We start from the raw sequence: 24290 nt of genomic DNA, 5'->3' as shown, positions 1-24290 counted from the left end.
GTGGCACTCTGCGAGCGCGAAAGAAAAAAAAAACGGCCGAGGGAGCGCGCCGCTGGATTCAGTCTGGCCGTGGCGAGGGAAAAGCGCGCAGCGGTAGACACCCATCCTTCTCCCGTCAGTCAGCGAGACGGACCAATGGACGTCGTTCGCGGTACGTACGTCATTATTGTGGCCCGTTGGGCCAGCGCAGGAAACGGGGAAGCTGGCTTCCCAAAGGAGAGCATGAGTGAGCTTTGAATTGTATTTTCGATGCTTTGCGGCGCACGTGTCACTGTAGCATTTTGCACAGACTATCACCGGTACCTGATCGAAACACTGGGCTCCTTTGCTTAAAAGGGCTTTCCCTGGACAGTGGCCCTTTAAGCGGCAGCTCTCTCTGTTTTTCTTTTTTTTTTTTCTTTTTTGCGAGAGTCATCCTTTCTTATCGTTGTGCTGTCGTTGTGCTGTAGGCGCGACGTAGCGTAAGATATGGCGGCTGCGGACGTTAAGAAGCGGCAGGCTTTTTTTTTTTTGCCGGGAGCCGTTTATCTTTGCATGTATGAATCAACGGAAGCACGTGGTCTGCTGCTGCGATCATGACACCCGCCCCAAGCGCGGCGTGATAAATCGAACCAGGCTTGTGCAATCAAGCCATCACGGGCACTCTGTCAAGTCGCTCCCCGCCACCGGAGGAGCTATAAAAAGATAAACGCGCCCTGCCGTTATCGCTGCGCAGCATCTTGGCACGCTGCCTGCCAAGAAATGAGCTGTGGATGCGACGACCGAAACGGGAGTGACGCGCGCCATCCACATGCAAGCGAAAACGCTCGCGATTTCTGCCGCAGCGACACAGAACCTTTTATTGAGCTGTCGCGGTGGCTTGAGCCGCAAGGGGGACGCAGTTCCAACAAGTTTGAAATTTTTCGCTCTGTCGCTGCCGCTCGTCGCTGAGATCGCTCAATCGCTTGCATGTGAGTGAGCTGGTCTTAACGCATTTTTTTTTTTTTTTCAAATTCTCGGGTGAAAAAGTGGAGGGTGGGTTCATTATGCGAGTGGATTGATTACGCGACACATGCGGTATCGTTTTTTGGCATCGTAAGTGCCGTCACAAGCAGATTTTTGTATATCGAATTATCGATATATCGAACTATTTCGCGATCCCCTTCGAGTTCGATATATCCAGGTTCGACTGTATTCTATTGCATTTCTGCTTGCCTCCGCAGCACTTGCATAAAAATGACAGCCGACCCAGATAGCCACAGAACTTGCCAAGCCAAAGGTGCAACACCAAGGGAGCAATACCAAATGAGTTAATAGCCCAGAACTAAAACCTTGTTTCTGTTCTTGGGCTCCAAGATTACCTCGGAAGGAGACTGCAGCCATGAAATTAGGAGACGCCTGCTTCTGGGAAAGAGAGCAATGGTTAGCCTTGACCGCCTAGTAAAGAGCAGAGACATTAGTCTGCCAACCAAGATCCGTATAACTCGTGCTATGGTCTTTCCAGTTGTGATGTATGGATGCGAGAGTTGAACTGTGAAAAAGGCTGACCGCCGAAGAATTGACGCGTTTGAATTGTGGTGTTGGCGAAGACTCTTGAGAGTTCCTTGGACTGCCAGAAGATCAAATCAGTCGATATTGTCGACCATAAACCCTGACTGCTCATTGGAGGGTCAAATTCTAAAGTTAAAGCTCAGCTACTTTGGTCATCTGATGAGAAGAGAGGAGTCGCTGGAGAAAGATTTGATGTTGGGAAAGGTTGAGGGTCGCCGGAGAAGGGGTAGGCAGCGAACGCGATGGTTAGATGGCATCCTCGAGGCACTGCAGATGAAGTTATGTGATGTTGGGAAGATAGTGAGAGACCGGAAAGCGTGGCGTGACATGGTCCATAGGGTCACGAAGAGTCGGACACTACTGAACAACTGAACTGAACTGAAAACCTTACAACTTTTTATCAACACTCGTGGAGCAAGCACAAGTCCTAGGAGAAAGTTCGCATTTTAACGTTCGAACATTATATGCTAGAAAAGCCCAACCACCAGTTGGGAAAATTTGCTAAAAACACACTAAAAAACTATGGCTCTTACTGTCCATGAACTTACAAAGCGAGTAAGGTAGTGTAGATATCACTGCGCTAAGGAAGCATATAAGTAAAAGGGCTCACCACTCTGAACAGTTTGTAAGGCCGAGAGCATTAAATTTAAACTGGAAAGCAAAAAGTAAGAGCTATGCGCTCGCAGACAGAAAAGATGCAAAGCTTCAATGCCCTATTGCCAAAACACGGGTTCTCAACCATGTTTCCATTTGACCCTTCAGTTCATTGGAGTGTTCTTTAGGTGCTTTGGTCACCTAAATCTGTGCATGCATTAACATTCCCCACCTTTCCTTTACCCAATTTATTTTCGAATTATTCCTTATCATAACTTTCTACAGGAGACTGTTTCAATACACAGCAAGTCACCATTGTGTTTCGGCAAGTTCTGAGGGGCCGGGCATGCTCCTTTTCGCATGCATGTTATTGACAGCAAGGAACAAAAATGGAGGCAAGCGGGCTTCTTAAATTCTCATCAAGGCTTTTCCAAACACTCAGAACCCTTGCGGGTAACAGCAGGGTTCTATTGCAGCCTCTGGATTGTCCGAAGTCATGGCCCCGAGGTTTTATGTGCAAAACCTCAACCGAGGTGTATGCCACACGAAAGAACAGCCTGTTCCCACATTCTGCGCACATGGAACCACTATAAGAAAAACTGACTAGAAATTTACCCATACACTACTGTGAATATCAGAGAGACAGCAGGAGTGGTGCAAATATATTACGCTCATATCCCTGCACTTCATTACGACAAAAAGTCAGCTCTAGTAAAAGCCCTGCAGCATCATGAGTGATGTCGCTGCGTTCAGATTAACCAGTAACCAGCATTCGGGCCGATTAGTGTCGCACACAGTCATGACGTCATGCGTGTCGTCACTGCACTCCGACCAATCAGGGTGATGCGTTGCAAAAAAAGGGTGTGTGAATATTCGAAATTTACAATATAAACTGAATACATTTGTTACTGGATTCGCATTCAATTTGAAAAATTGATATTTGGAGTGTTCCGAATATTCGAAAATCATGAAACACACCGAGAATCTTCAAATATTCTAGCACTGCTGAATATACTATAGACTCTGGTAAAATATTGGTTATTCGACCCCAGTTAATTTGGAAAATAACTAGAAGCGCGGTCCTGGCCAATGCCCATCTAAGTCCACGGCACCCTGGCGCTCATTAGTTTAGTCACGGATAGGCTCACAATGGCTAATTCAGAAAAGGGATCGCATCAATGTACTACTTGCACAGCCAGAGATACCAAAACAGACCTCCCCAAACCTGAATCGCCGCATACTTCGTGCATGCTATGGCAGGCACGACAATAATGGGAAGTTCCCCATTTAAAAAAAAAAAAAACCTTAGTTGCATAGTTTTGGTTTCGCTTTCCTTAGCTTCACGCCATATTATGGCTGTATGGCTAAAATCGGGTGTGCATGTTGGTGGCATTTTGTACGCTGCTTAACGCTCACTGTTCATTTTATGGGATGGCATCGCGGGTTCTAATGCTTACGCGTATATTCCTTTCATGCGTCCACATGCTCCTTCCAGTACGCTAAGAATATGTTGAAACTGCACACAGTTTAACTGCACTGCACGCTTCAGCGCAGCACTTCACTGCACTGACTGTTCAAAGAAGCACGTTCAAAACACAACGAGGCCGTGTTGTCAAACATGCTTTGGCAGTTTCTTCAGGCCATTTGGTAAATGAAACTTTTGGTTAACTTGAACACCTTCTCTGTCCCCTGAAGGCTGAATTATTAAGTTTACCGCATTGGTCAATGATACGACAGCCTCACACAGTTTCATGCAGATCCATCCAGTATCAAATTTATGCTGGATTTTACGTAATAATACAGTTAAACCTCGGTATAACGAGCTTCAGTATAACGAAATCCTCAATACAATGAAATTACCAAGTAAACATCACATAATGCCCATTCGAAACCATGTATATTTTACCTCGATATAACGAAATAAATGTTTCTGTAATTTCATTACAACGAAATCTTCAAGCAAATAAATTTTACTCGGAAGGAAAAAAATTTCGCAGAGAACACGACAGCCAAAGGAAAACCGTTGCCAGAGCGCTAGACTTGGGTAACTCACGTGGACGGGCCTCCAGGGGTGCGCGGCATTCGCTCCCTACAAGCAAGAGATAAGCGATAAGCTGCTAGAGCATTCGCGCCCCTGCCTCCCGCTATTTTTTTTTTCTCTCCCTCTGTCTTTTTTTGCTTCGTCACAAATGAAAGAGAGCAGCAGCTCCATATCCCCCCCCCCCCCCCCCCCCCCAATGCTCACTCCTATGCTACGATCCAAAGAAACTCTTTGGATCGGGAGTTCAGAGTTCAAAAAACAGAGTAAAATCCGGGAGTTCAGAGTTCAAATGAAATTGACTTCATACTGTGTTCAACCCCCGCCATTATGCAATATTTAGAGGTAATCGGGAAAGTGCGATGCAGTGACCTCAGGATGGTGAGGTAGCGAATTAGCCTAAATCTGTCTGAAGGAACGGAACAGATTAGTAAGAAAGAAGTATTTCAACAAATTAGCAGTGAGGGGGAGGGCAGAAGAGTTCAGGATCTCGCTACAGAAGAGATATTCAGCTCTAACCGAGGATGACAGCATTACCCTAGAAGCAATGAACAATAATTTCAGAGATATCATTACTGAGTGCGGTGTAGAAGTCGGCGGTAGTATAGTTAGAGAGGATACCGGTAAGCTGTCTAAGGAGATGAAAGATTTGGTTAAGAAACGCCAGAGTATGAAAGCTTCCAATCCAACAGACCAGATTGAATTGGCCGAGATATCAAAGCTAATCAATAAGCGCAAGGTGGCTGATATATGGAAGTATAACATGGAGAAAATTGAGCCTGCTGTAAAGAATGGGGGAAGCCTTAAAGCGGTAAAAAAGAAATTGGGCACGGGCAAAAACCAGATGTATGCGATAAGGGACAAGGCGGGCAACGTCATCACGAATATGGACAAGGTAGTCAAAGTAGCTGAGGAGTTCTATGCAGATCTCTACAGTAGCCAAAGTAGTCAGGACCGTAATGAGATTGGCGGTAAGGAAAAACAGTCAGATGTTCCACCAGTGACGAAGGACAAGGTCAAGAAAGCATTAGAAACTATGAAAAAAAGGAAATCAGCTGGAAAGGATCAGATAACTACAGATTCGTTGAAGGATGAGGGGGATATTGTGCTAGAAAAACTGGCCACCCTGTATACGCAGTGCCTGGTGTCATCGACAGTACCGGAACCATGGAAGAATGCAAACATTATCCTCATTCATAAGAAAGGGGATGCTAAGGATCTTAAAAATTACAGACCAATCAGCTTACTGTCTGTTATGTATAAGGTATTTACTAAGGCAATTGCTAATAGTAGAATCAGGACAACCTTAGACTGCAATCTAGCAAAGGATCAAGCAGGTTTTCGGAAACAGTACTCTACTATCGATCATAATCATACCATCAACCAGGTGATAGAAAAATGCTCGAAATATAACCAGCCCTTATACATAGCATTCACTGATTACGAAAAAGCATTTGACTCAGTAAAAACCTCGGTTTTTATACAGGCATTGCGAAATCGGGGTTGACGAGCCGTAGGTGAAAGTGCTGGAAGATATATATAGCGGCTGCACAGCAACCATAGTTCTGCATAAAGAAAGTAACAAAATTCCCATGAAGAAAGGTGTTAGGCAAGGAGACACGATCTCCCCAGTACTATTCACAGCTTGCTTAGAGGAAGTATTCAGAGACTTTGAATGGGAGCAGTTAGGGATAAGGGTAGATGGAGAATACCTCACTAGTCTGCGATTTGCTGATGATATAACCTTGCTAAGTAACTCGGGGGATGAACTGCAAATAATGATTGATGACCTAGACAGGAAAAGTAGAAAGGTAGGCTTGAAAATCAATATGCAGAAGACTAAAGTAATGTTCAAAAGCCTCGGGAAGGAACAGCAGCTTACGTTAGGTAGCAAAGCACTGGAAGTAGTAGGCGAATATGTCGACTTAGGACAGGTAGTAACCGCAGATCCAGGCCATGAAAAGAAAATAACAAGAATAAAATTGGGATGGAGCCCATTTGGCAAGCACTTGCAGATTATGACTAGCAGCTTACCGGTATCGCTCAAGAGGAAAGTATACAACAGTTTAATCTTACCTGTACTCATCTATGGGGCTGAAACGTGGAGGCTAGCCAAGAGGGTTCTACTTAAGTTGAGGGCAACGCAGAGGGCTATGGAACGAAAATGGTAGGGGTAACATTAAGAGATAGGAAGCGTGCAGATTGGGTCAGAGAAATAACTCAAGTTACTGACATTCTAGTGGAAATCAAGAAGAAGAAATGGGCATGGGCAGGACATGTAGTGCGAAGATAGGATAACCGATGGGCGCTTAGGGTAACAAACTAGATTCCAAGGGAAGGAAAGCGTAGCAGGGGGCGGCAGAAAGTTAGATGGGTGGATGAGCATAAGAAATTCACAGGGGTCAAGTGGATGCAGCTAGCACAGAACTGGGTTAATTAGAGAAATATGGGAGAGGCCTTCGCCCTGCAGTGGGTACAGCCAGGCTGATGATGATGATGATGAAAGAAACTCTTTCCCGTGCCTGCGAAGGCTGATGCGACAGCGTGCACGCCCGTCTGTCGTCCCTTTCTCGTACGTCTCTCGCATGGCCGCCACTTCTGCAGGCGTTGTTTGCGCGCTGCTTCCGGTAATTGACTCTCCTTCGCTTTGGCTTTCCGCGTGCATTGCCGCAGCAGCTGTTTGTATGCTGCTTTCTGCTCTATTCCTCGATTCTCCTCTATGACTCTCCATTTGTCACTGCCTGGGTCCTTCGCAGGAGGACCCACCTGAGATGGTGAAGCCCCAAGTAGCTGCAAAGTGCTTGACGCCATAGACGTGCTGCGGCGCTACGTGAGTTCAACAGGACAGCAAGAAGCGATGCAATCTCTGTGGGCCTATGAACTCAGCGTGAGGCCATTTCTGATAGCTAAGCAGACCCAAAAGAAGGTTACGGATTACTTCCAGAGAAAATAAAAACAAAGTCCTTACAACTGGCAAGTGCTTAAGTAATGTTTTTTTTTTTTACTCATTCGAAACTCGAGTTGATATTGGTATTCTAAAATTTCAGCATTTGCGCACCCTTAGTTGCACGTGGCGTATTACACCAACACCCTGTAGACAAGAAACATGACCCCAGCAAGCACTGCTGTGAAAAAAGAAAGAAAGGGCAACAAAGCCTGCCTTGCTCCAGCCCTCTGATCCATATAGCTTGATGGCAATAAGGAGCATCATGTCTTCTTCAGCCTTCCACTTGCCACGCAGCACATGTGGGTCCATGGAACGCCGGTAACGACTCAACACCTGCCTCTTCGAGCGGGTACCCATGAAGTGCGCCACCTGCGACAGGCCACCAACACTCAACTGAAGCACGCGAAAAGAAGCTGAGCCTGTCAGTTCACCCACTAATAAAAAGTAATCCCGCGCCAAAATGTCACACGCAGTGTCGCAACGCCTAACAAAGACACACTAAAAGCAGTCACAATCCACCAAGGTCAAGAAAAATTGCCAAAAGAATGACAAAAAAATGAAACGGAAAGGCTATCAGGTGAACAGAGCCAATTCAAAGCCAGAAAAAGGGGCAAATTTCTAGCCGCAACAACTGCAGCCATGGTAGCAACAAAAACTGAAGAGATGGTTTCACTCCACTAACCAACATGCTAACACATGAAACTATACAGATCTCAACTGTCCATTCACAATTAAAGATTTTAAAGATTTTCCAACATTATTATGCCAGTGGGCCAGCCAAATTATGGGGGAGGACAAGCCAAACTATTTCTTACCCAAACTATTTCTCACCATACCATCAGGGGACGCTGACAATAGCAACATCAATCTTTGCGTTAGCAATAGTATGGAATTTTGTTACTTTGTTGTTACTTGTGCAGCATTCATAACCAAGATATTTCAAATCAAAGTTGAGATTTTGGAACTCATTTTTCTTTTACTACACAGACGGGTAAAATTACATAAACCGTGATGTAAATGTGTACTCAGTGATTGCTTGCATGCAGCGAATGGTGCACTCTTGCAGGAGCTGAAATAAGAGCTAAACTGTCTGTGTGCGCCAGCCATAGATCCCACACTCAAGCTCGACAAAAAAAGTTCTTGAGACTTCAGCAACCTCATTCCCCCCCAGAATGTGAGCTATGAGATTGGCAATTAAAAGAGCGCTACATACCGGCGTTTTTAAGTAGCTGCAAAGGGTAAACTATGCTTTGTGGAAGAACACAATACAGGGTCAGCCAGTATGACAACTCCACCTTGTTTCGTGCGGGTCTATCCTGCACAATAAACCGACGAACCCAATCCTGTATAAATTTCAAGCCAGATTTTGCAATAGAGAAGCGCTTGCCAAGGCATCAAGTTTATTCGAGGAGAACTTTGACTTCCCCTGCTGCTCTGTACTTTTAAACCAAGGCACGTCAAGAACGAAACTATGTGGGCATACAAAATACTTAGCTGTGACTGCAAGAACTAAAACTGGCCGCCGCACCACCACCAACTACAGGTTTCTTTGCCTTCGGCATTCAGGCTCTTTTTTTGCAGTTCTCTTGCTATAAACATCATGCTTTTCAGGCACAAACTGAAACAGCCCGGTGTACAGCAGCCCGCCAAGCGCTCTCTATTGCCAGAGCTCCTGTCAAGAGCGCACAGTGTTTTGGGGCTCTGCCAAGCTTACAGAGAGTGTCACTACAGCAGCAGTTCTAGTCAAAAGGTATATGTGCTGAAAACCACACCGTAAACATTCAAGTTATTGAAAAACCATTAACCATTTTATGTAACGACGTGCACGTGCATGCGCGGTATGTTTTCTCTTTTGTTAACAGTGTCTCTGTCTCTGCATGTCTAGAAAGGCGAACGCTGCTGATGCCCTAAATGTCATTCAGGGCATATCATGTGTCTGTTAATCTGGCTGTGCCCCGATAGTTTTAAGGCGAAAGCCTTTCTTGGCTCATAAGTGGTGATGTCATCAGAATCTGTGTGCAGAAACTGTCTACTGAAGTGGCACACAAAGAAAAAAAAATCTGTCTCTACCAGGAATCGGACCATTATCCCTCCATGCTCGGCCAAGCACACAAACCACTACACCACGCTGGGCTAGTGAGATACAGAGCATAATTTTCCTTGCGTCTCTACGGCAACATGGGGGCGCCATGGTGCCTCAACAGAGGATACAACAGGGAGAGGGACGCACAAAGACGACAGAGAAGGAGGTAGCGGGGCCAGCCACAGCCGCGCATTGACCACCCCTGCATGCCGTCTGCCGGCAGCTTCGAACACCAAGCAGCACAACGGGCGCGCAACATCGCCGTCGAGTGGAGCTGCTATCCTCGAATCTGGCACTGAGAAAGCTGCTCTCCTGCCCTGTGTGATCAGCGGGGGTGCTTTGCAGGAACGTTGTGAATGCCGCGAACACAGCTCCTTGTTCAGGAGGGGGCAGCAGCCCTGTGACCATGACTGCCTTCATGGCGCATCGTGGCCCTTGTCCGCGTAGGATCTTCGCCACGAATAAAAAAAGTCCTTGCCAGGGGGCATCGGATGGATGACGACAGGTTGATGGCTTATGTGTGACTTTGGAACACGGCACTTTCAGTTGCCAAGACCCTTTCCTATCTGGCAACAGCAAGATAAGAAAATGAATTGTCTCAAAGTGCGTTCAAAGAAAAAAAATTCTGTCAAATAAACACTACAGTAGAACTAGCCCTAAAGGCTTTCACCTTATCGCGCTTAACTCTTTCCCTACCGTGGGCAAAATGGCCATTTTCTGTAGGTTTCAGTAGATGTTTTTTTCTGTGAAAACTACCATGTCTAAAATTATATGCAATACACGAAACGAAAGCTAGATAGATTTGCTTTTTAGGCACATAACTTCGAATATTACGTTTTTGGTTGTAACACACAATATAATTTCCCCAAAACTAGCTTTTCGAAAACAATTGAACAAAACTTGACGAAATGCACTTGTAAATAAAACAAGAAAAATTTTCTAGATATACAAAATGCAGAGCATTATATTGGGCACTTTCTGTGAAAAAATAAAAGTTCAATATTAAATAGTGTTCTTGATGCATAATTAGCAATCAACGAGGGCCGCTGCAGAGCGCCATGCCGAAACGGATGCTCGGTTCCCTTCCTGGGCAGAACGCCACTCCCTGTTTTATGGGAGGAAAGATATCATGCCCAAATGATGTTGACACCCTGGGAATGAGATAAATGAGACCAGCAACACGAACAAAACCTCCAGAATATAGTGAAATAATCCTGAGCGGTACCAGACGCATGCAAAACAGGCCAATAAAGTGTGGCCGCCGATGTTCCAGGCTGGTTTCCATCGTCATCGGGGTCAGAACGAAATTCTGACAATAAGGCAGCATTTTCAGAGTCACTTCTGCTTGGGTCATTGATAAAATTGGTCATAGACAGTGCGGAATTGTCAAATTTCCAACGTTTTGAAGCGCGCGTCGTCGACACGGATGCTGCATTCCTGCCTGTGACTCCGACACTGCCACGTGCTCGGAGTGCGTTAAAAAACAGCACTTCGCGGGAAAAAAATGTAAACAGCAATAAAATCTAAACTTCAGTTACCCGACTACACGCTAGATGGCGTAGCATGCCCGTAAGTGATGGTAAGCGACGCGGAAATGATCAACATTTGTGCGCGAAGTCATCGTTAGCGGGCCAGAGTGCGGCCGCCGGTGTTCCGGACTGGTTTCCGTCGTCAACGGGGTCGGAACTGAATTCTGGCGATAATTGGCAGTATCTTCAGAATCACTTCTACTTGGGTCATCAATAAAATCGATCGTAGATAGTGCATAGTTGTCAGATTTGCGAAGTTTCAAAGCGCGGGCGTCGACACGGATGCCGCCATTCTCGCATGCGACTGGGACGCTTCTGCATGTTCAGAGCGCACTCAAAAATAGCTGCTTCGTGGGAAAAATGAAAAAAGCATCAAAACCGAAACTTCAGTTATCCGACTGCACACTAGATAGTATAGCTTGCCCGTGAGCTACGCGGAAGCGTTCAAAATCGGCGCACAAAGTCATCATTAGCGGGCTCACGATGCTCAATGGGCACGGAAGGGAAAGAGTTAAGGGGTCATAAGTGCCTCCTATAATTTTTCTACAAAATTTCTTGCATGAAACAATCTAAAGAATTTGTACACCGCCAAGGACTATGACACACTTGCTATGTCATTTTTTTTTCCCAGTACCCTCTATCATTTAATTTCAAGTTAAATAAATTCAGACATTTCAGCTAATCAGGTAAAACCTGAATTAGCCACAGTTTAAACCACCAATGCAACTGCAATGCACAACAGGTGCAAATGGCATCACTGAGCACACACCTGGGCCCAAGAAATGTTGTCTCCCTCGGTGCAAAAGTTTACGAGCATCCTGAGCCGCCCATCCTCCTCAGCGGTGAAGGGGCCAGAGTTGATGCGTGTTGCATGGTGCCTGCAGTAATGCAGAGCACACTGGAATGCGCTCCGCCCACTTTTCAGCTCCTCGGCCACCTGTGAGACACACAAGTGCACAGACATACGAAGCTTGCACATTTGAAAAGAGTGCGGACGAAACTTGCAGCCACAGTTCGGCAAAAGAAGCTAATCTAGTGACACCCCACTGGGGAGAGCGCGGCACCCTTTGCTTTGTGCAAAGGCCACAACAAAGCTCGACTTCCATCAAGTTTCTTACTTCGAGATATAAGATTGAGGCTGAAGTTTCTCAGGAAGCAATTTCTCCAAAACTGGCAACAAGAGAGACCAAAACTGAAAAAATGTTGGGGGGAGTGGGGGGGGGGGGGGCACAATTTTTTTCCCTTACGAAGCCACGAAAGGTTGACCCACACCCACCAGCAACTTCACTACAAATCTGTTGAACTGTTGTGGGAACTGCCGTCTCACTTCTGGAAAAAAAGTTTCCAGGACGCATCATCAGGAAGCGAAGCCAATAGCTCTATTGTTAGCCGGTGTCCAGAGACCAGACTTAACGATCTGAAAGGCAGACTCCGCAGACTCCAAATAAAAAAAAAAAAGAGAGAGATGAATCTGCACACAGCAAGCACACACCAGTGCCACAAGACTCACAACATGGAGGTTTGTGTGGAGGGCTTGGGGACAGTTTCATCGCAACAGCAAGGCTGCTTGAAGAGCACACGAAAATCCTGCCCCACAAGGGCTGTCAACCCACATCACATGGGAGGCAGTGTGGCCAAAATTCGAGCCTCCAATCTCGAGAGACCAAGCCACAGCCACTAAGCCATTCCGAAGGCAGTGGCTGCAAATGTTCAGCTGCAATGACCAACTCTGGACAAATTTTAAAATACAAAGTAGACTCCCTTTAAGCAGAACTTGAATGGACTGGAACATCTTGTAATTTTATCAAAGTTCTTAACAGGAGTACACCAAAAAAAGAAGATGTGAGCATGTAGCTGTGCCCAAACAAATGACGCATGATAAACAATCATTACAAATCGCCAGACGTTCAGTCCAGAGACTTTCATCCCTTATAGTACATGGATGCATGCATGGAGCATAGGTGTGCCTCCCTCCAATAATTTTGACAACTGCCTTTCATGCATACACAGTTGTTTTGAGACTACCGTCGAACCCAGATATATCAAGCCCGGATAATTAGAATTTTGCTTATATCACACTCACGGAACGTCCCCTTGAAGATCCCACGTAAAAGTATAGGAAAGCTGCATCGTATTTGGAACTCCAATTTCACGGGTAGTTAAATATATCAAACGCAACAGCATGCACTGGAAGGCGTCCACTCCCCATAGTGATGACTATGCACTATTCAAGAAAAAAATTTTAAATATCAACATTTGCCTGTTAATCTTTTACTGAAAATATAATTTTTTTTTCATACTAAATACAGTGAAACCTCGTTATAACGAACAGTTAAAAAATCAGAAAATAGTTTGCTATGTCCATAATTCGTGATATAAAATTTCGTAGAAAATACATGCAAGAGCAGCAAAATTCAATCAGAGAAGGCACAGCAACTCGGAGGGTGCTTACTTGGGTCACATTCATTTATTTACGTGCAAAGAACTGCGTTATCGCGGCCTGCTTTTTTGTGTTGATCGCATTCCATATCACGCCCTGTTCCACAGTTTGCAAACACTCAACAAGGGCAAACCCACTGCCCTCAATAGCACTGCAGTGGCGGTGCAGTAAATCCAATGCAGCAGCGCTTCTTGTGAAGTCTGAATGTTCTCATCGTCTGCAGGGTCAGCCTGAGCTTCGTCAGCGGGATGTTCAGAAACTTTCGCAGAGATTTCGGCGTCCGTGAGTACAGCCGTGGTCACTGCGATGTCGTTGCCACCTATAGAGTCTTCTACAGTCATTGTTGCAACCATGTCACCAACAAACGTGAAAAATCGTTCCAGGCCTCATCGAGCTCGCGGAGCTCTGCTTCTGCTTCATCGGGATCGTCCCCATCGTCACTTGATGCACGAACCTCTGCTGGAACAAAACCTGCGTGCCAAAAGCAGTTCGCAATCGATTTGCCTTTCACGCTGTTCCATGCCACTTTAATGCTCCCAGCAAGTCGATCTTCAAGTCCTGCTTCATACGAAGCTTCACGAGCAGTGTTAGTCTCCTCTTGCAGTAAACTGCCTTGAAGGCCCTGATTTTATCTCAAGCTCGGGCTTTAACGTCAGTGCTCCTCTTTTTTTCATGTTCACCGCCATCACAGCACTACACACACCCACTCACCACACTCGACACGACGACCGACGCAGCTTCCACCGAACGCTACGAGGCGACGCCGCTGCTAACACTAAAACGCAAAAGACGCAAAAAGGCAAAAGCAACATTCGATCGCTCCGCTGCCGCTGCTACTGAAGCGGCGCTGTCAGCGATTGTGAGATGCGAACGATTTCTTTGGCTGTCAACTCTCAATGCCGATGTGGCATCTGTGGCGCTGTCAGCGTCTGCGAGATAGTCCTGAACGTTTGCTGCGCCGCACAACACACTTGTAGTGCAACGAAGCCTGCCTATTAAAGTGAGGTAGTGCTTGGCGTCGCGAAGTTCATTATATCCATTTTATGCCGAACCACGTTCGCTATGAAAGTTAAAAATACATGTCTTTGACAAAAATATTTTGGAAAAGTTCGATATATTCAATAATTCGTTATATGCGTGTTCGTTATATCGAGGTTTGACTGTAATACATTTTTAATTTTTTCTATTCATATTGGATGTGTTTTAAAAATTGCAATATTTGCACTATGACGGCCCTTATAGTGATGTCTTGCACATCGCAAAAACAAAATCCAAAGTCAGGTGCCTACAAGCCCCCAAGACAGCGGCCACAGGTGCGCACCTTGTCCCAACAGCGCTCGTCCCACTTGGTGGCCAGTGCGACCAGCCGCTCTTCCTCGCCAGGTGTCCAGGGGCCCTGATTAAGGCGCACATCCAGCAGATGGCGCCAATACATCTCGCAGCCAAACGCTGTCCGGTTGGCGCGCATGTCCACGGCCGCAATGCGCAGCCAGTCGATGGGCCGCGTCGACTTCTCCAGCAGCTCCACCAGGCTCCAGCCACGCACCTCGGTCATCTGCACATATAAAGCACTGCTTGAGTTCGGCTTGGAGGCATGAAAAGGTTCATTCCACATTACAGATACAGTCGAACACAGATATATCGAGCTCGAAGGGGATTGTGAAATAATTTGAATATACAGAAGTCGGCTTGAGACGCCACGCGTGATCGTAAAAAATGATACAGTCGAACCCGGATATATCGAATTTCGGTTATATCGAACTCGCGGATTATCCCCTTGATAATCCCATGTAAAAGTATAGGAAAGCCGCGTCATATATCGAACTCAGTTTCACCGATTGTTCGATATATCGAACTCCGCACCACGCACTGGAAAGCGTGCCATTCCCAAATACGATCGCATCACCCTCGGCCATTTGCCGCGTGGCGTTTTCAAGCCGCGCGCGGAAGTAATGAGAGGGGACAGTTCGGCTAGGACAGCGCCGCGCCCATTCCCTACAGGCGCACGCATTTGCGTTTATCGTTTCCCGCGCGCCAGCACGTGACAAGTTTGCAAGCTATGTGCGTGAATGAACCAGAGAGAACCGGTGGCAACGAGAGGGGAAAAGTGCGATAGAGCGAAGCGCAAGGTTATGCCCATTCTTTTGCCGAGCTATCTCTCTCCGCTCTTTCCCGGCCTTCGTTCGCAGTAGCACGTGCTACGCATGCGCCAAGCCAGCTCAGCCCGTTTTCAGGCAGAACGTCGGGCGCTTTCCCCAGCGTGTGTTGCGAACCCTCTGCGCGCGCAGCCGCGCGGCTGACGTGGCTATGGCACCTGCGGAAGTTAACAATAGATCTTTTTTTTTTTCCGAGAGTCGTCTATATTTATCGTTGTGCTGTACGCACGGCGTAGCGCAAGATATGGCGTTACGAAGCAGCTTTTTTTTTTTTTTTTTGCGAGAGTCGTTTATTCTTGCATGTATGAATTAACGAAAGTATGCGGTCAGCTGCGATCATGACACTGGCTTTTAGCATTTTTCGCTTCAAACAGCATTTGCAGCTACTGTATCACGCTTTCCAATGTTTTGTGGCAGTGGACTACGCCCGCCCCAAGCGCGGGGTGATAAATCGAACCAGGCTTGTGCAATCAAGCCATCACGGGCAGTCTGCCAAGTTCGCTCCCGGCCGCCGCAGGAGCTATAAAAAGATAAACACAACACGCTGCGACGTTATGGCTGCCCAGCATCTTGGCACGCTGCCAAGAAATGAGCTGTGGATGAGATGACCGTGCGACATGCAAGCGAAAACGCTGGCGATTTCTTCTGCAGCCACACAGAAACCTTGTTTGGAGCTGCTGCGGTGGCTGGAACAGCAGAGGGACGCAGCTCCAAGTTGGAAATTTTTTGCTCTGTCGCTGCCGCTGGTCGCTGAGATCGCTTAATCGCTTGCATGTGAGCAAGCTGGCCTTAACGTTTTTTTTTTTTTTTCAAAATTCTCGAGTGCAAAATTGAAGGGTGGGTTCATTATGCGAGTGAGTTGATTATGCGACAAATGAATGCGGTATCGTTTTTTCGCATCGTAAGTGCTGTCCCAAGCCAATTTCTGTATATCGAATTAGCGATATATCAAACTATTTCGCGATCCCCTACGAGTTCGATATATCCGGGTTCGACTGTACCGTATTTATCGCGTAATCAACCCACTTGAATAATAAACCCACCCTCCACTTTTGCCGCCGAGAATTCGGAAAAAAAAAAAAAAAACGTTAGTCGGACTCGGTAGCACATGCCTCTGTTTTGGCCGTCACATCCACAGCTCATTTACTGGCAGCATGCCAAGATGCTGCGCAGCAATGGCATGTTTATCTTTTGACTATACTTTTGATTTAGCTCCTGCAGTAGGGAGCGAACTTGGTAGAATGTGCCCGTGATGACTTGATTGTACACACCTGGTTCGATTTATCATGCCGCGCTTGGGGCAGGCACAGCCCATTGCCACAAAATCATTGGAAAGCGTGATAGCTGCAAATGCCATTTGAAGCGAACAATGCTAAAAGCTGGTGTCATAATCGCAGTTGACTGCATGCTTTCGTAGATTCATAGATGCAAGGATAGACGACTCGCAAAAAAATATGTCGCTTCTTAACGTCCGCAGCCACCATAGCTTATGCTATGCCGCACGTTAGCACAGCGACAAGAATGGATGACTCTCACAAAAATAAGAAAAACAAATCTACTGCTTCTTGACATTCGCAACTGCCATAGCTTACGCTACGTCACAGGTTCAGCACGACAACACAAAGAGCATTGCATGTCACCCGCCGCGCACAGAGGGTACACAACACGCACCGCAGAAGGCGTTCGACATTCTTTCTGCGACAGGCTGAACTGGCTTGTCGGTGCATGCGTAGTGCTTGCTGCTGGGAGCGAAGACCGGGAAGGAGAGAGGAAGGAGAGAGAGGAAGTAGAGAGAGAAAGCTCGGCAGAAGAATGGGCACACCTTTGCATTTCGCTCTATCGCATTATTTCCCCTCTCCCGAACACCACGCCTGCATTGGCTGCATCTGCTCCGTGCCGGCTGTTGCCTAACCGGTTCCCTCCCATTCCTTCATGCAGATGACTTGCAAATGTCACGTGCTAGCATGTGGCAAATAACGCAGATACGTGCACCTTTGGGGAAAGAGCGCAGCGCTGCTCTAGACCAGCTATCGCCAAACTGTTCTCGAGAGCACAGCGCTGCTGTAGACCAGCCATCGCCGAACTGTTCTCTCTCATTCCTTCCACGTGTGGCTTGTCATGCGGCAAATGGCTGAGGGTGATGCCATCGTTTTTGGGGAAAAGCGCACCTTCTTTAAGTGGTGCGAAGTTCAATATATTGAACGACCAGTGAAATTGGAGTTCAATATACGACTCAGCTTTCCTGTACTTTTACATGGGATTTTCAAGGGGATATCCCGTAAGTTCGATGTAATCCCAATTCGAATTATCCGGGTTTGACTGTATATTGCTGCTCATAAAAACAATGATTTATAGAGTTGAACGTCCCACAGTGACTCAAGACTACGAGAGACGCCACGGTAGAGTGCTCCGAAAAGTTTGACCACCAGGGGTTCTTTAGTGTGCACTGACATCGCACAGCATACGGGCGCCTTGCTTTTCACCTTCATCGAAAAGAGGCCGCTGCAGCCAGAGTTCAATCCCGCAACCTTGGAGCCAGGAATCGAGCGCGCTAACCTCTGCACCACCGCAGCACACAAGGAGACTGGGGACCCAACAAAACGCACCTGCTTTTCCAGTTGGCATATGCGATCCTTGAGCTCGGCATTCTGCAAGGGGTCCTCAGTTGTCAGCAGTTTCTCAGAGAGCCTCTCTTTGCGGTCCATCAGTGCTTCCAGGTTTTGCTGCAGCAGATTGCTTTGGACTGCATCCACCTGAACACACACAAGCAAAAGGAATTGAATTAAAGGGACACTAAAGAAAGAAATTAAATGGGCTTGTATCAATAGAATGCCAATTCCTGATTACAAAAAATCCACTCTTACTGAAAACAGTGCTGTTATTGGTAGTAAAGAGGAAGAACAGAAATACAGGTATCGCCGTCATAGCCGAAACAGTCGAGACTCACAACTACAAATCACGTGACGTGCAAGGGATCCTGGAGGCTGTCAAATGCGAATTACGTTGCCCATTTGAATGCGGTAGTAGGTTTTGTCTCGAATATGATAACATGCTTTTATCATACGTAAACGACAGCGAAAAGACAACGTAAACGTTGCAAGGAAAATACAAAAATATACTTGGAGGCGCCACAGGCGCCCACTTCAGTTTTGGTTATGGTTATGTTCCGGCTCAGGCACTTCGTACGTGCTCGGATAGTTTCGTTTTGGACCTGTGGCGAGCTCGGAGCAGCAGATGCGCCTGGCTCGTTCACATTTGAGCATTCGGAGGCGCGAGCGAGCGAAATCCGCTGCAGCCGACACGCTCCTTCGTTCACACTGCTGAGCCAACATATCGCCGCCGCCGCCGCTTCGACTGCGAGCTCCCGTTAACCCTGACCTGACCGCTCGACTGCAGGTATACGTACACCACAAAACGCATACATATGCTAAGTGCCGAAGGAAAAACGCATTATCATTCAATTGTTCACTAAATCATGGCTCATCTGACCCACATAATGTGGCAACAAGAGCTTCAACGTGCTATTTGCAGGCTTCGTAAACAAAAGGGGCATACTTGCCACTCATACCAAGAACAGCGTCGATCGTATTCCAAATGTCATTGTTCCCCTATTGCATCCTTGCCTATTGCGCTGGTCGCCCGGCGAAAAATGGGCCTCGGAAAGAAAGTAGAAACTAAAAAATAAAGAAGCACCACAGATACATTAAAAAGCTAAAAAAAAATCAATTTGTAGAAGAAAAAAAAAACGACAGCGCCAACGGGATTCAAACTCACTACTTCTTGTTCCGTACGGTTCCGCGCTAACCACTCGGCCATGCCGAGACATAGGAAGCTGGAAAATATTTCTGCATATTATGTCACGGCCGCATTTATAATGGAACTTCATTTTTCAAGGTGTACAGGCCATTGCTGCCGGTCTAGAAATTACAACTTCTTGACCATCAGAGCATGCTGCCTGCTCTCACCACTTGCAACTAATGTTCTGGATGCCTATGCGCACTATATTGTGCACTGGAATCACTTTAACATGTGTAATTTCACAGCGCTGGCAAATTTAGGAGCGCCGGCTCTTCGGTCATGCTCTGCTACCGTGGACGCAATTTTAGCTGAACACGAAGCTGTAGCACAAACCTTCAAGGAAAAAAGTGCGACAAAGCTTCAAAACTGACAAGCGCAGCAGCGAGGACACTATTTTGCTAGTAACTAAACCTTATTTGTATGTAAACATTTCGGAAAGCATTGCGATGACTAAGGGCTTGGTTTGTTTATACGCAGTGCAACAAGGAGCACAAAAGCTTGAGAAACACGTAAAGTATTATGCATTACAAGCGCTCTATGTTTTTTTTTTCTTTCATGGGCCCATTGCTCGGTAAATTACTCTCTTCATCCTTTTATTTATTTCTGCTGTAGCCATCACTTATTGTGAGCCCATGGTCGATTACGAGTACGCTGTTGCCATGTTGGCGCCTGAGGGATGCTAACCGGTCGACGCCGCGGACCGCACCAGCTCGTCAGCAATCATGAAGTCTCCTCTTGCGTCATAGTGTCCGTCATTCTGCCCTATATGTAGTAGGAGAAAACAGTTTGAATTCAACCGGCGGAGACAAAAAAAATCTCAACTTCTTATCGCAATATCAGAAAATAATTCGATTTTTTGCTGCCGGGTATGCGGTGACCGTTTCACCAAATGCCGTTTATTAGATTTTGATAGCACTGTACTTCGAAAGGCAAAGAAAATGCATCTAACAAACAATGACCTTGAGCTTGACGATCCAGCCCCCGTGTACATAAACGAAGCCTCTGCAGTGGGAATGCAATGTAGAGAAGCTCTTCAGACCTGCCATGAAGAACACAAATGCGACTGCATATGCGAGCATCTGAGCGAGCATACTGGAAGTGCACATTGGCTTCTCCAATTAATAAAGCTTCCTATCACTAATTACCATAGGTGTTGTGTCCACTAGCCTGAAGAATATAGCAAAAATTGTCTATTACATTGCATTTTAGTATGAGCGACAAATCTATCCGGTAAATGATAAGAAAGTGCCGCTGACATAAACAAGTCATTGTGCCTAGAAAGCGAGACATAGCCAAGCCAAGACCAAAACAAATGACAAAAACAGAGGTGGTTCTTCTCTGGCGAGGAAAAATCAACTGCTCTGTTTACTATTCAACTAGTTTCAACTCCACTCAGAAATGCCTTGTTTGCTTTTCATTTAATTTTCATCTCAGTACAGATTTGTTACTCACAGCCGCTGTTATCCTTTGTCAAACAAGTATAAATTTCTGCGGAATATTTCTGCTGGTGATGTTTTATAGTTTTAGCTGCTTCTAGCACCTTGGCAGTAAGCTGGTTACTTTTACGATTTCATGGCGCTTTTTTTTGCTTGAATTCTTGTAGCGTTACCAGACACATAACTTAGTTGCAAATCACTAGCTGCGGTATCACATCACATTGAGATTGCACTTTGCAATCACAGCAAACATGGTTTGTTAACATATACAGCTTTGGCACATCAGCCATAAGTTCTTGGCCTGATTTTCAAGCTGGGAGAAGATGTGTTGAACAGCACCAATGCCGCCATGAAGCAGACCAATATTTATAACTATTTCAGCAGTAAATAAATGTAAGGAAGTTGTGAGGTGTGGTTGTCCACCAAGCAAATGCAATATTTGAATTAAAGCTATAATAATGCTTTTGCGACATGATGTACCTTCCTTTTTTGCGTATTTCAGCCGTAGGCTGCGTGCGCCGAAATAAGGTCTGGTTAGAAAATGTAAATGCAGTACCTTGCTTATAAGGCACCTCTTATATAAGAGACATAAACTGCTCCCCAGTGCATGTCCCTTATAAAGGGGTTCAACTGTAATCAAAATCATAACATAACGCAAACTAAAAGCGAACCCACCCGCACGCAATAATAATTTATTATATCGTTGCCAACTGGGGAAAAAAAAGGGGAGTACAGCAGGGGTGGAAGCAGGCTTCAGCATTTTGGAGCAGCTGTGGGAGCCGTAGTAAGGCCATTTTAGAGCAGCTTTGGAGCAACGAAACGAGTTTTGGAGCATTTGAATTATGTTTTAGAACAGGTTTTTTAGGTCAAACACCTTTGATAATTGCAGTTTTCTTTTTCTGAAATACGAAACTTCCAATCTGATTCCTTTTTATGCAAGTTCAATGCCTTTCCAACCTCCCACTCATCTCTGACAAGACAAACTGCCAAAGCATGTAAAGATATATAACACAGGCCAACCTTAACAAATACTGGGAAAAGACTAGCAGCAAACGAAACGCTTGCTGGAGCGCTTCATAACAGAACATCTAGTCTTACCTAATGTGTTTTTTGACTTGATGGATTCAAATGTCCAGCCTACCACTTCGATGCACTCTAGCAGCGATACTAATTTGAAGTTCAGATTATTGGGCATGACATTTCTGCTCCTATCTTGTGAATAGTACCTACTTTATTTTCCTTATTTAGAATGAATCTCAAAGCCCCCAGATATGAGGTATTACATGATCCCTTTTTTTCTATGCCTCGGCTGATAAATTCCTGAGCACACGGATATTTTGTCTACGATAGAGGCGCCTTCAAACCACAATAATGAGTCTCAACAAGGTTGGCACCAGTGCCGCTCCCTTGCTTTTTGCCTACCGTGGGATCGGAGATGACTGCAGCACAACCTCGATCGTCTTGTCCATTTGTAAATATGGTGAGGTCTACAGGGGTGAAAGCAGGCTCGTTTATTTTGGAGCAGCTTTGGGATTTAGAGAGATGGCTTTGAGGGGTAGCCTTTCCATTCTACAGCTTTTTTTACTTCATTGCCTCCTGCCAATAGTTGATCATTCTTTGCTTGAGCAATGCTGGGGCTCATTTTTAATATTTTGGCGATAAATTCTGCATGCCTTACCAACAATCTTGAGAAGCTGCCTAGTGATTCACAGCTTTGGTGTACTAACCCATAACGCTTCAAGTATGGTTTAGTCTGCCGCAGGCCTGGCAAACTTGTCACTGACAAAGAGACTCGATGGTGAAGTACCTGCTTGTTTTCACAGCAGAACCATCAGAATAATCATGCAGTTTTTACAGTCAGATAAGTTTTCTTCCTGACCGCTCAAAATAATTTGTGCAACCTGCTTCACTTGCTTATCTCGCTTCTCTCCACAGGCGATACAAAAGGCTGCGAGAGGGTGCTACGTCACATGCACAGTGCATTTTTTGTTTTCGCAATTATCGCAAATCACCGGTGGCTCATAGTAAATTTACTTGCAAACAAATATTTGTTACATTCCATGCTTCCTTGCCTTGCAAAAGTTTCATATGTATTAAGCCCAGTGCAAGATGCATTATATCTTTTCCACTGGTGCAATGACATTGTTCCCGTGTTCTGCTAAATTTGATGGCAGAACATCAAAATAGCCAGTTTGAAGCAGCTTTGTAGCAATATTGCATTTATGGAGCAGGATGGAGCAGGGAAAGCGGTTTGGAGCAGAATGGAGCAATTGGAGCAGCACTTCCACCCCTATAACAAAAAAAAAAATGTTGCACAAAGTGGATTCGAATAGTTTTTTTCGCATTTAAAAATGTAACATTAATCCACTGCGCCACACAAGCAACAAGAACCATGTGCTTTAATTGCACTCTTCGTTTTAAAAATATTTCAGCTATATGTCGCCAGGTGACGCTGCTCAGAGGACGCTACCACTGAGAGAACATAATCAGGCAATTGGAGGAGCTGCCTCCTCAAACAGAAGGCAATCTGAAAGAGTTTTCAATTCAGGCTTTTCGCAAAAACTACCAGCCTTCAAGCAAATACAGTACACGAGAAGAGCCCATAATACCAGCGCAATGTATGATCCATTAACTGCACTGTCTCTTCCCTTAAAAGTTGAAAAAAAAAGAAAAAAAAAAGAAAGAAATCAAGCGAACGGCCAGCATTTTTTTTGCTGCAATGCAGCCAAGCACGAATGTTACACCTCCTTGCTGCCAGAGCCCAGCAAATAATTGGACGGTCACTAAATTTGAGCCGGACTAGCTGCCACAGTGCAACACCAAGTGCATTCAAGCGGGCAGAGGGCATTGTCATACCAGGGAGCGGCACTCTTCGGCCGCCCATGGCAGGCCGGGCGCGATGTACGGGTCCAGCTCCTTATTGGCGCGCCTGGTCAGCTCATCCTCATTTGGGGGAGCTGGCATGCCGTCCTTATCACGAAAGTACGGGTGGTGGAAGACGAGGGACTGGTACCAATTCTTCCGCACCTTTGGCTTGCGGCGGCGCTGCGTCCGCTCTGCCAGCTGTGCAGGCAGCTCCTTTTGCAGTGTCCTGAAAAAGGTGGCAGCACGTTCCACCACGAACGTTCGCAACAACAATTCAAACAAAACTCGGAACAACTAGTTCACCACATACACTGTACAATAAATGCAATTGACCACACATTCTCTCAAATTATACTCCATAAAACAACACGTTCGCTAAACTGCTTTCTGGAGTTTCCTATGTGCGTAGCTTCAGGCTAGTTTAGGTATCATTTTCAGTGGATTGCATCTGTACTTAAGTCTTGACATGTGTCTTAGTAACGTGATCCCTCCCTTATAAATACCCCTGCATCTGTGAGTAAAGAGTTTTCGTTATTTCATGTTTCAAGAAGTGCTGAGCGTACCTTACTCTGGCCACCATCAGCCACTGCTACAACACCAGCTAAATTCATGCATGTCCCAGCTCTCGCCTTTCTTTTTACCTACACTGTGACTGATCCTACTGTAATTTCTGCCAGCAGAGTGCTTTGCAATGTGGCTAATCATTAGTAATAAAAAAATGCTGGCATGTCCTGAAAAGCTGTATGCCTGCAAGCTGTATTCCAGTTGCACACTATACAATGAAGGGGCAAAAGCCACAGCGTGCGACATCCCTCAACACCTTTCGAAAAATGTATTGCTGTTTTCCAATGTAACTATGGTATTAAAGAGGTCA

The 24290-nt window shown here is 45.9% G+C and overlaps 1 protein-coding gene across 2 annotated transcripts in view; it reads right to left on the bottom strand.

Annotated features, from left to right (window-relative positions):
- Pbp95 (proximal sequence element A Pbp95) overlaps positions 1-24290 on the bottom strand; it is an 82006-nt gene that overhangs the window by 50052 nt on the left and 7664 nt on the right. For both annotated transcript variants that reach the window (XM_084576116.1, XM_084576117.1), the window contains exons 3-7: positions 23408-23642; positions 17924-18070; positions 14483-14716; positions 11491-11658; positions 7323-7478 (exon numbers count right to left, since the gene is read on the bottom strand). In XM_084576116.1, coding sequence (XP_084432242.1) covers positions 7323-7478; positions 11491-11658; positions 14483-14716; positions 17924-18070; positions 23408-23642 — 940 coding nt within the window. The remainder of the gene's footprint in view (positions 1-7322; positions 7479-11490; positions 11659-14482; positions 14717-17923; positions 18071-23407; positions 23643-24290) is intronic.

The sequence above is a fragment of the Amblyomma maculatum genome, chromosome 8 (assembly GCF_055883805.1).
Source record: "Amblyomma maculatum isolate TAMU_Amacu chromosome 8, ASM5588380v1, whole genome shotgun sequence".
Lineage (NCBI taxonomy): Eukaryota > Metazoa > Arthropoda > Arachnida > Ixodida > Ixodidae > Amblyomma > Amblyomma maculatum.
This window is presented reverse-complemented; position numbering and strand designations above follow the sequence as displayed.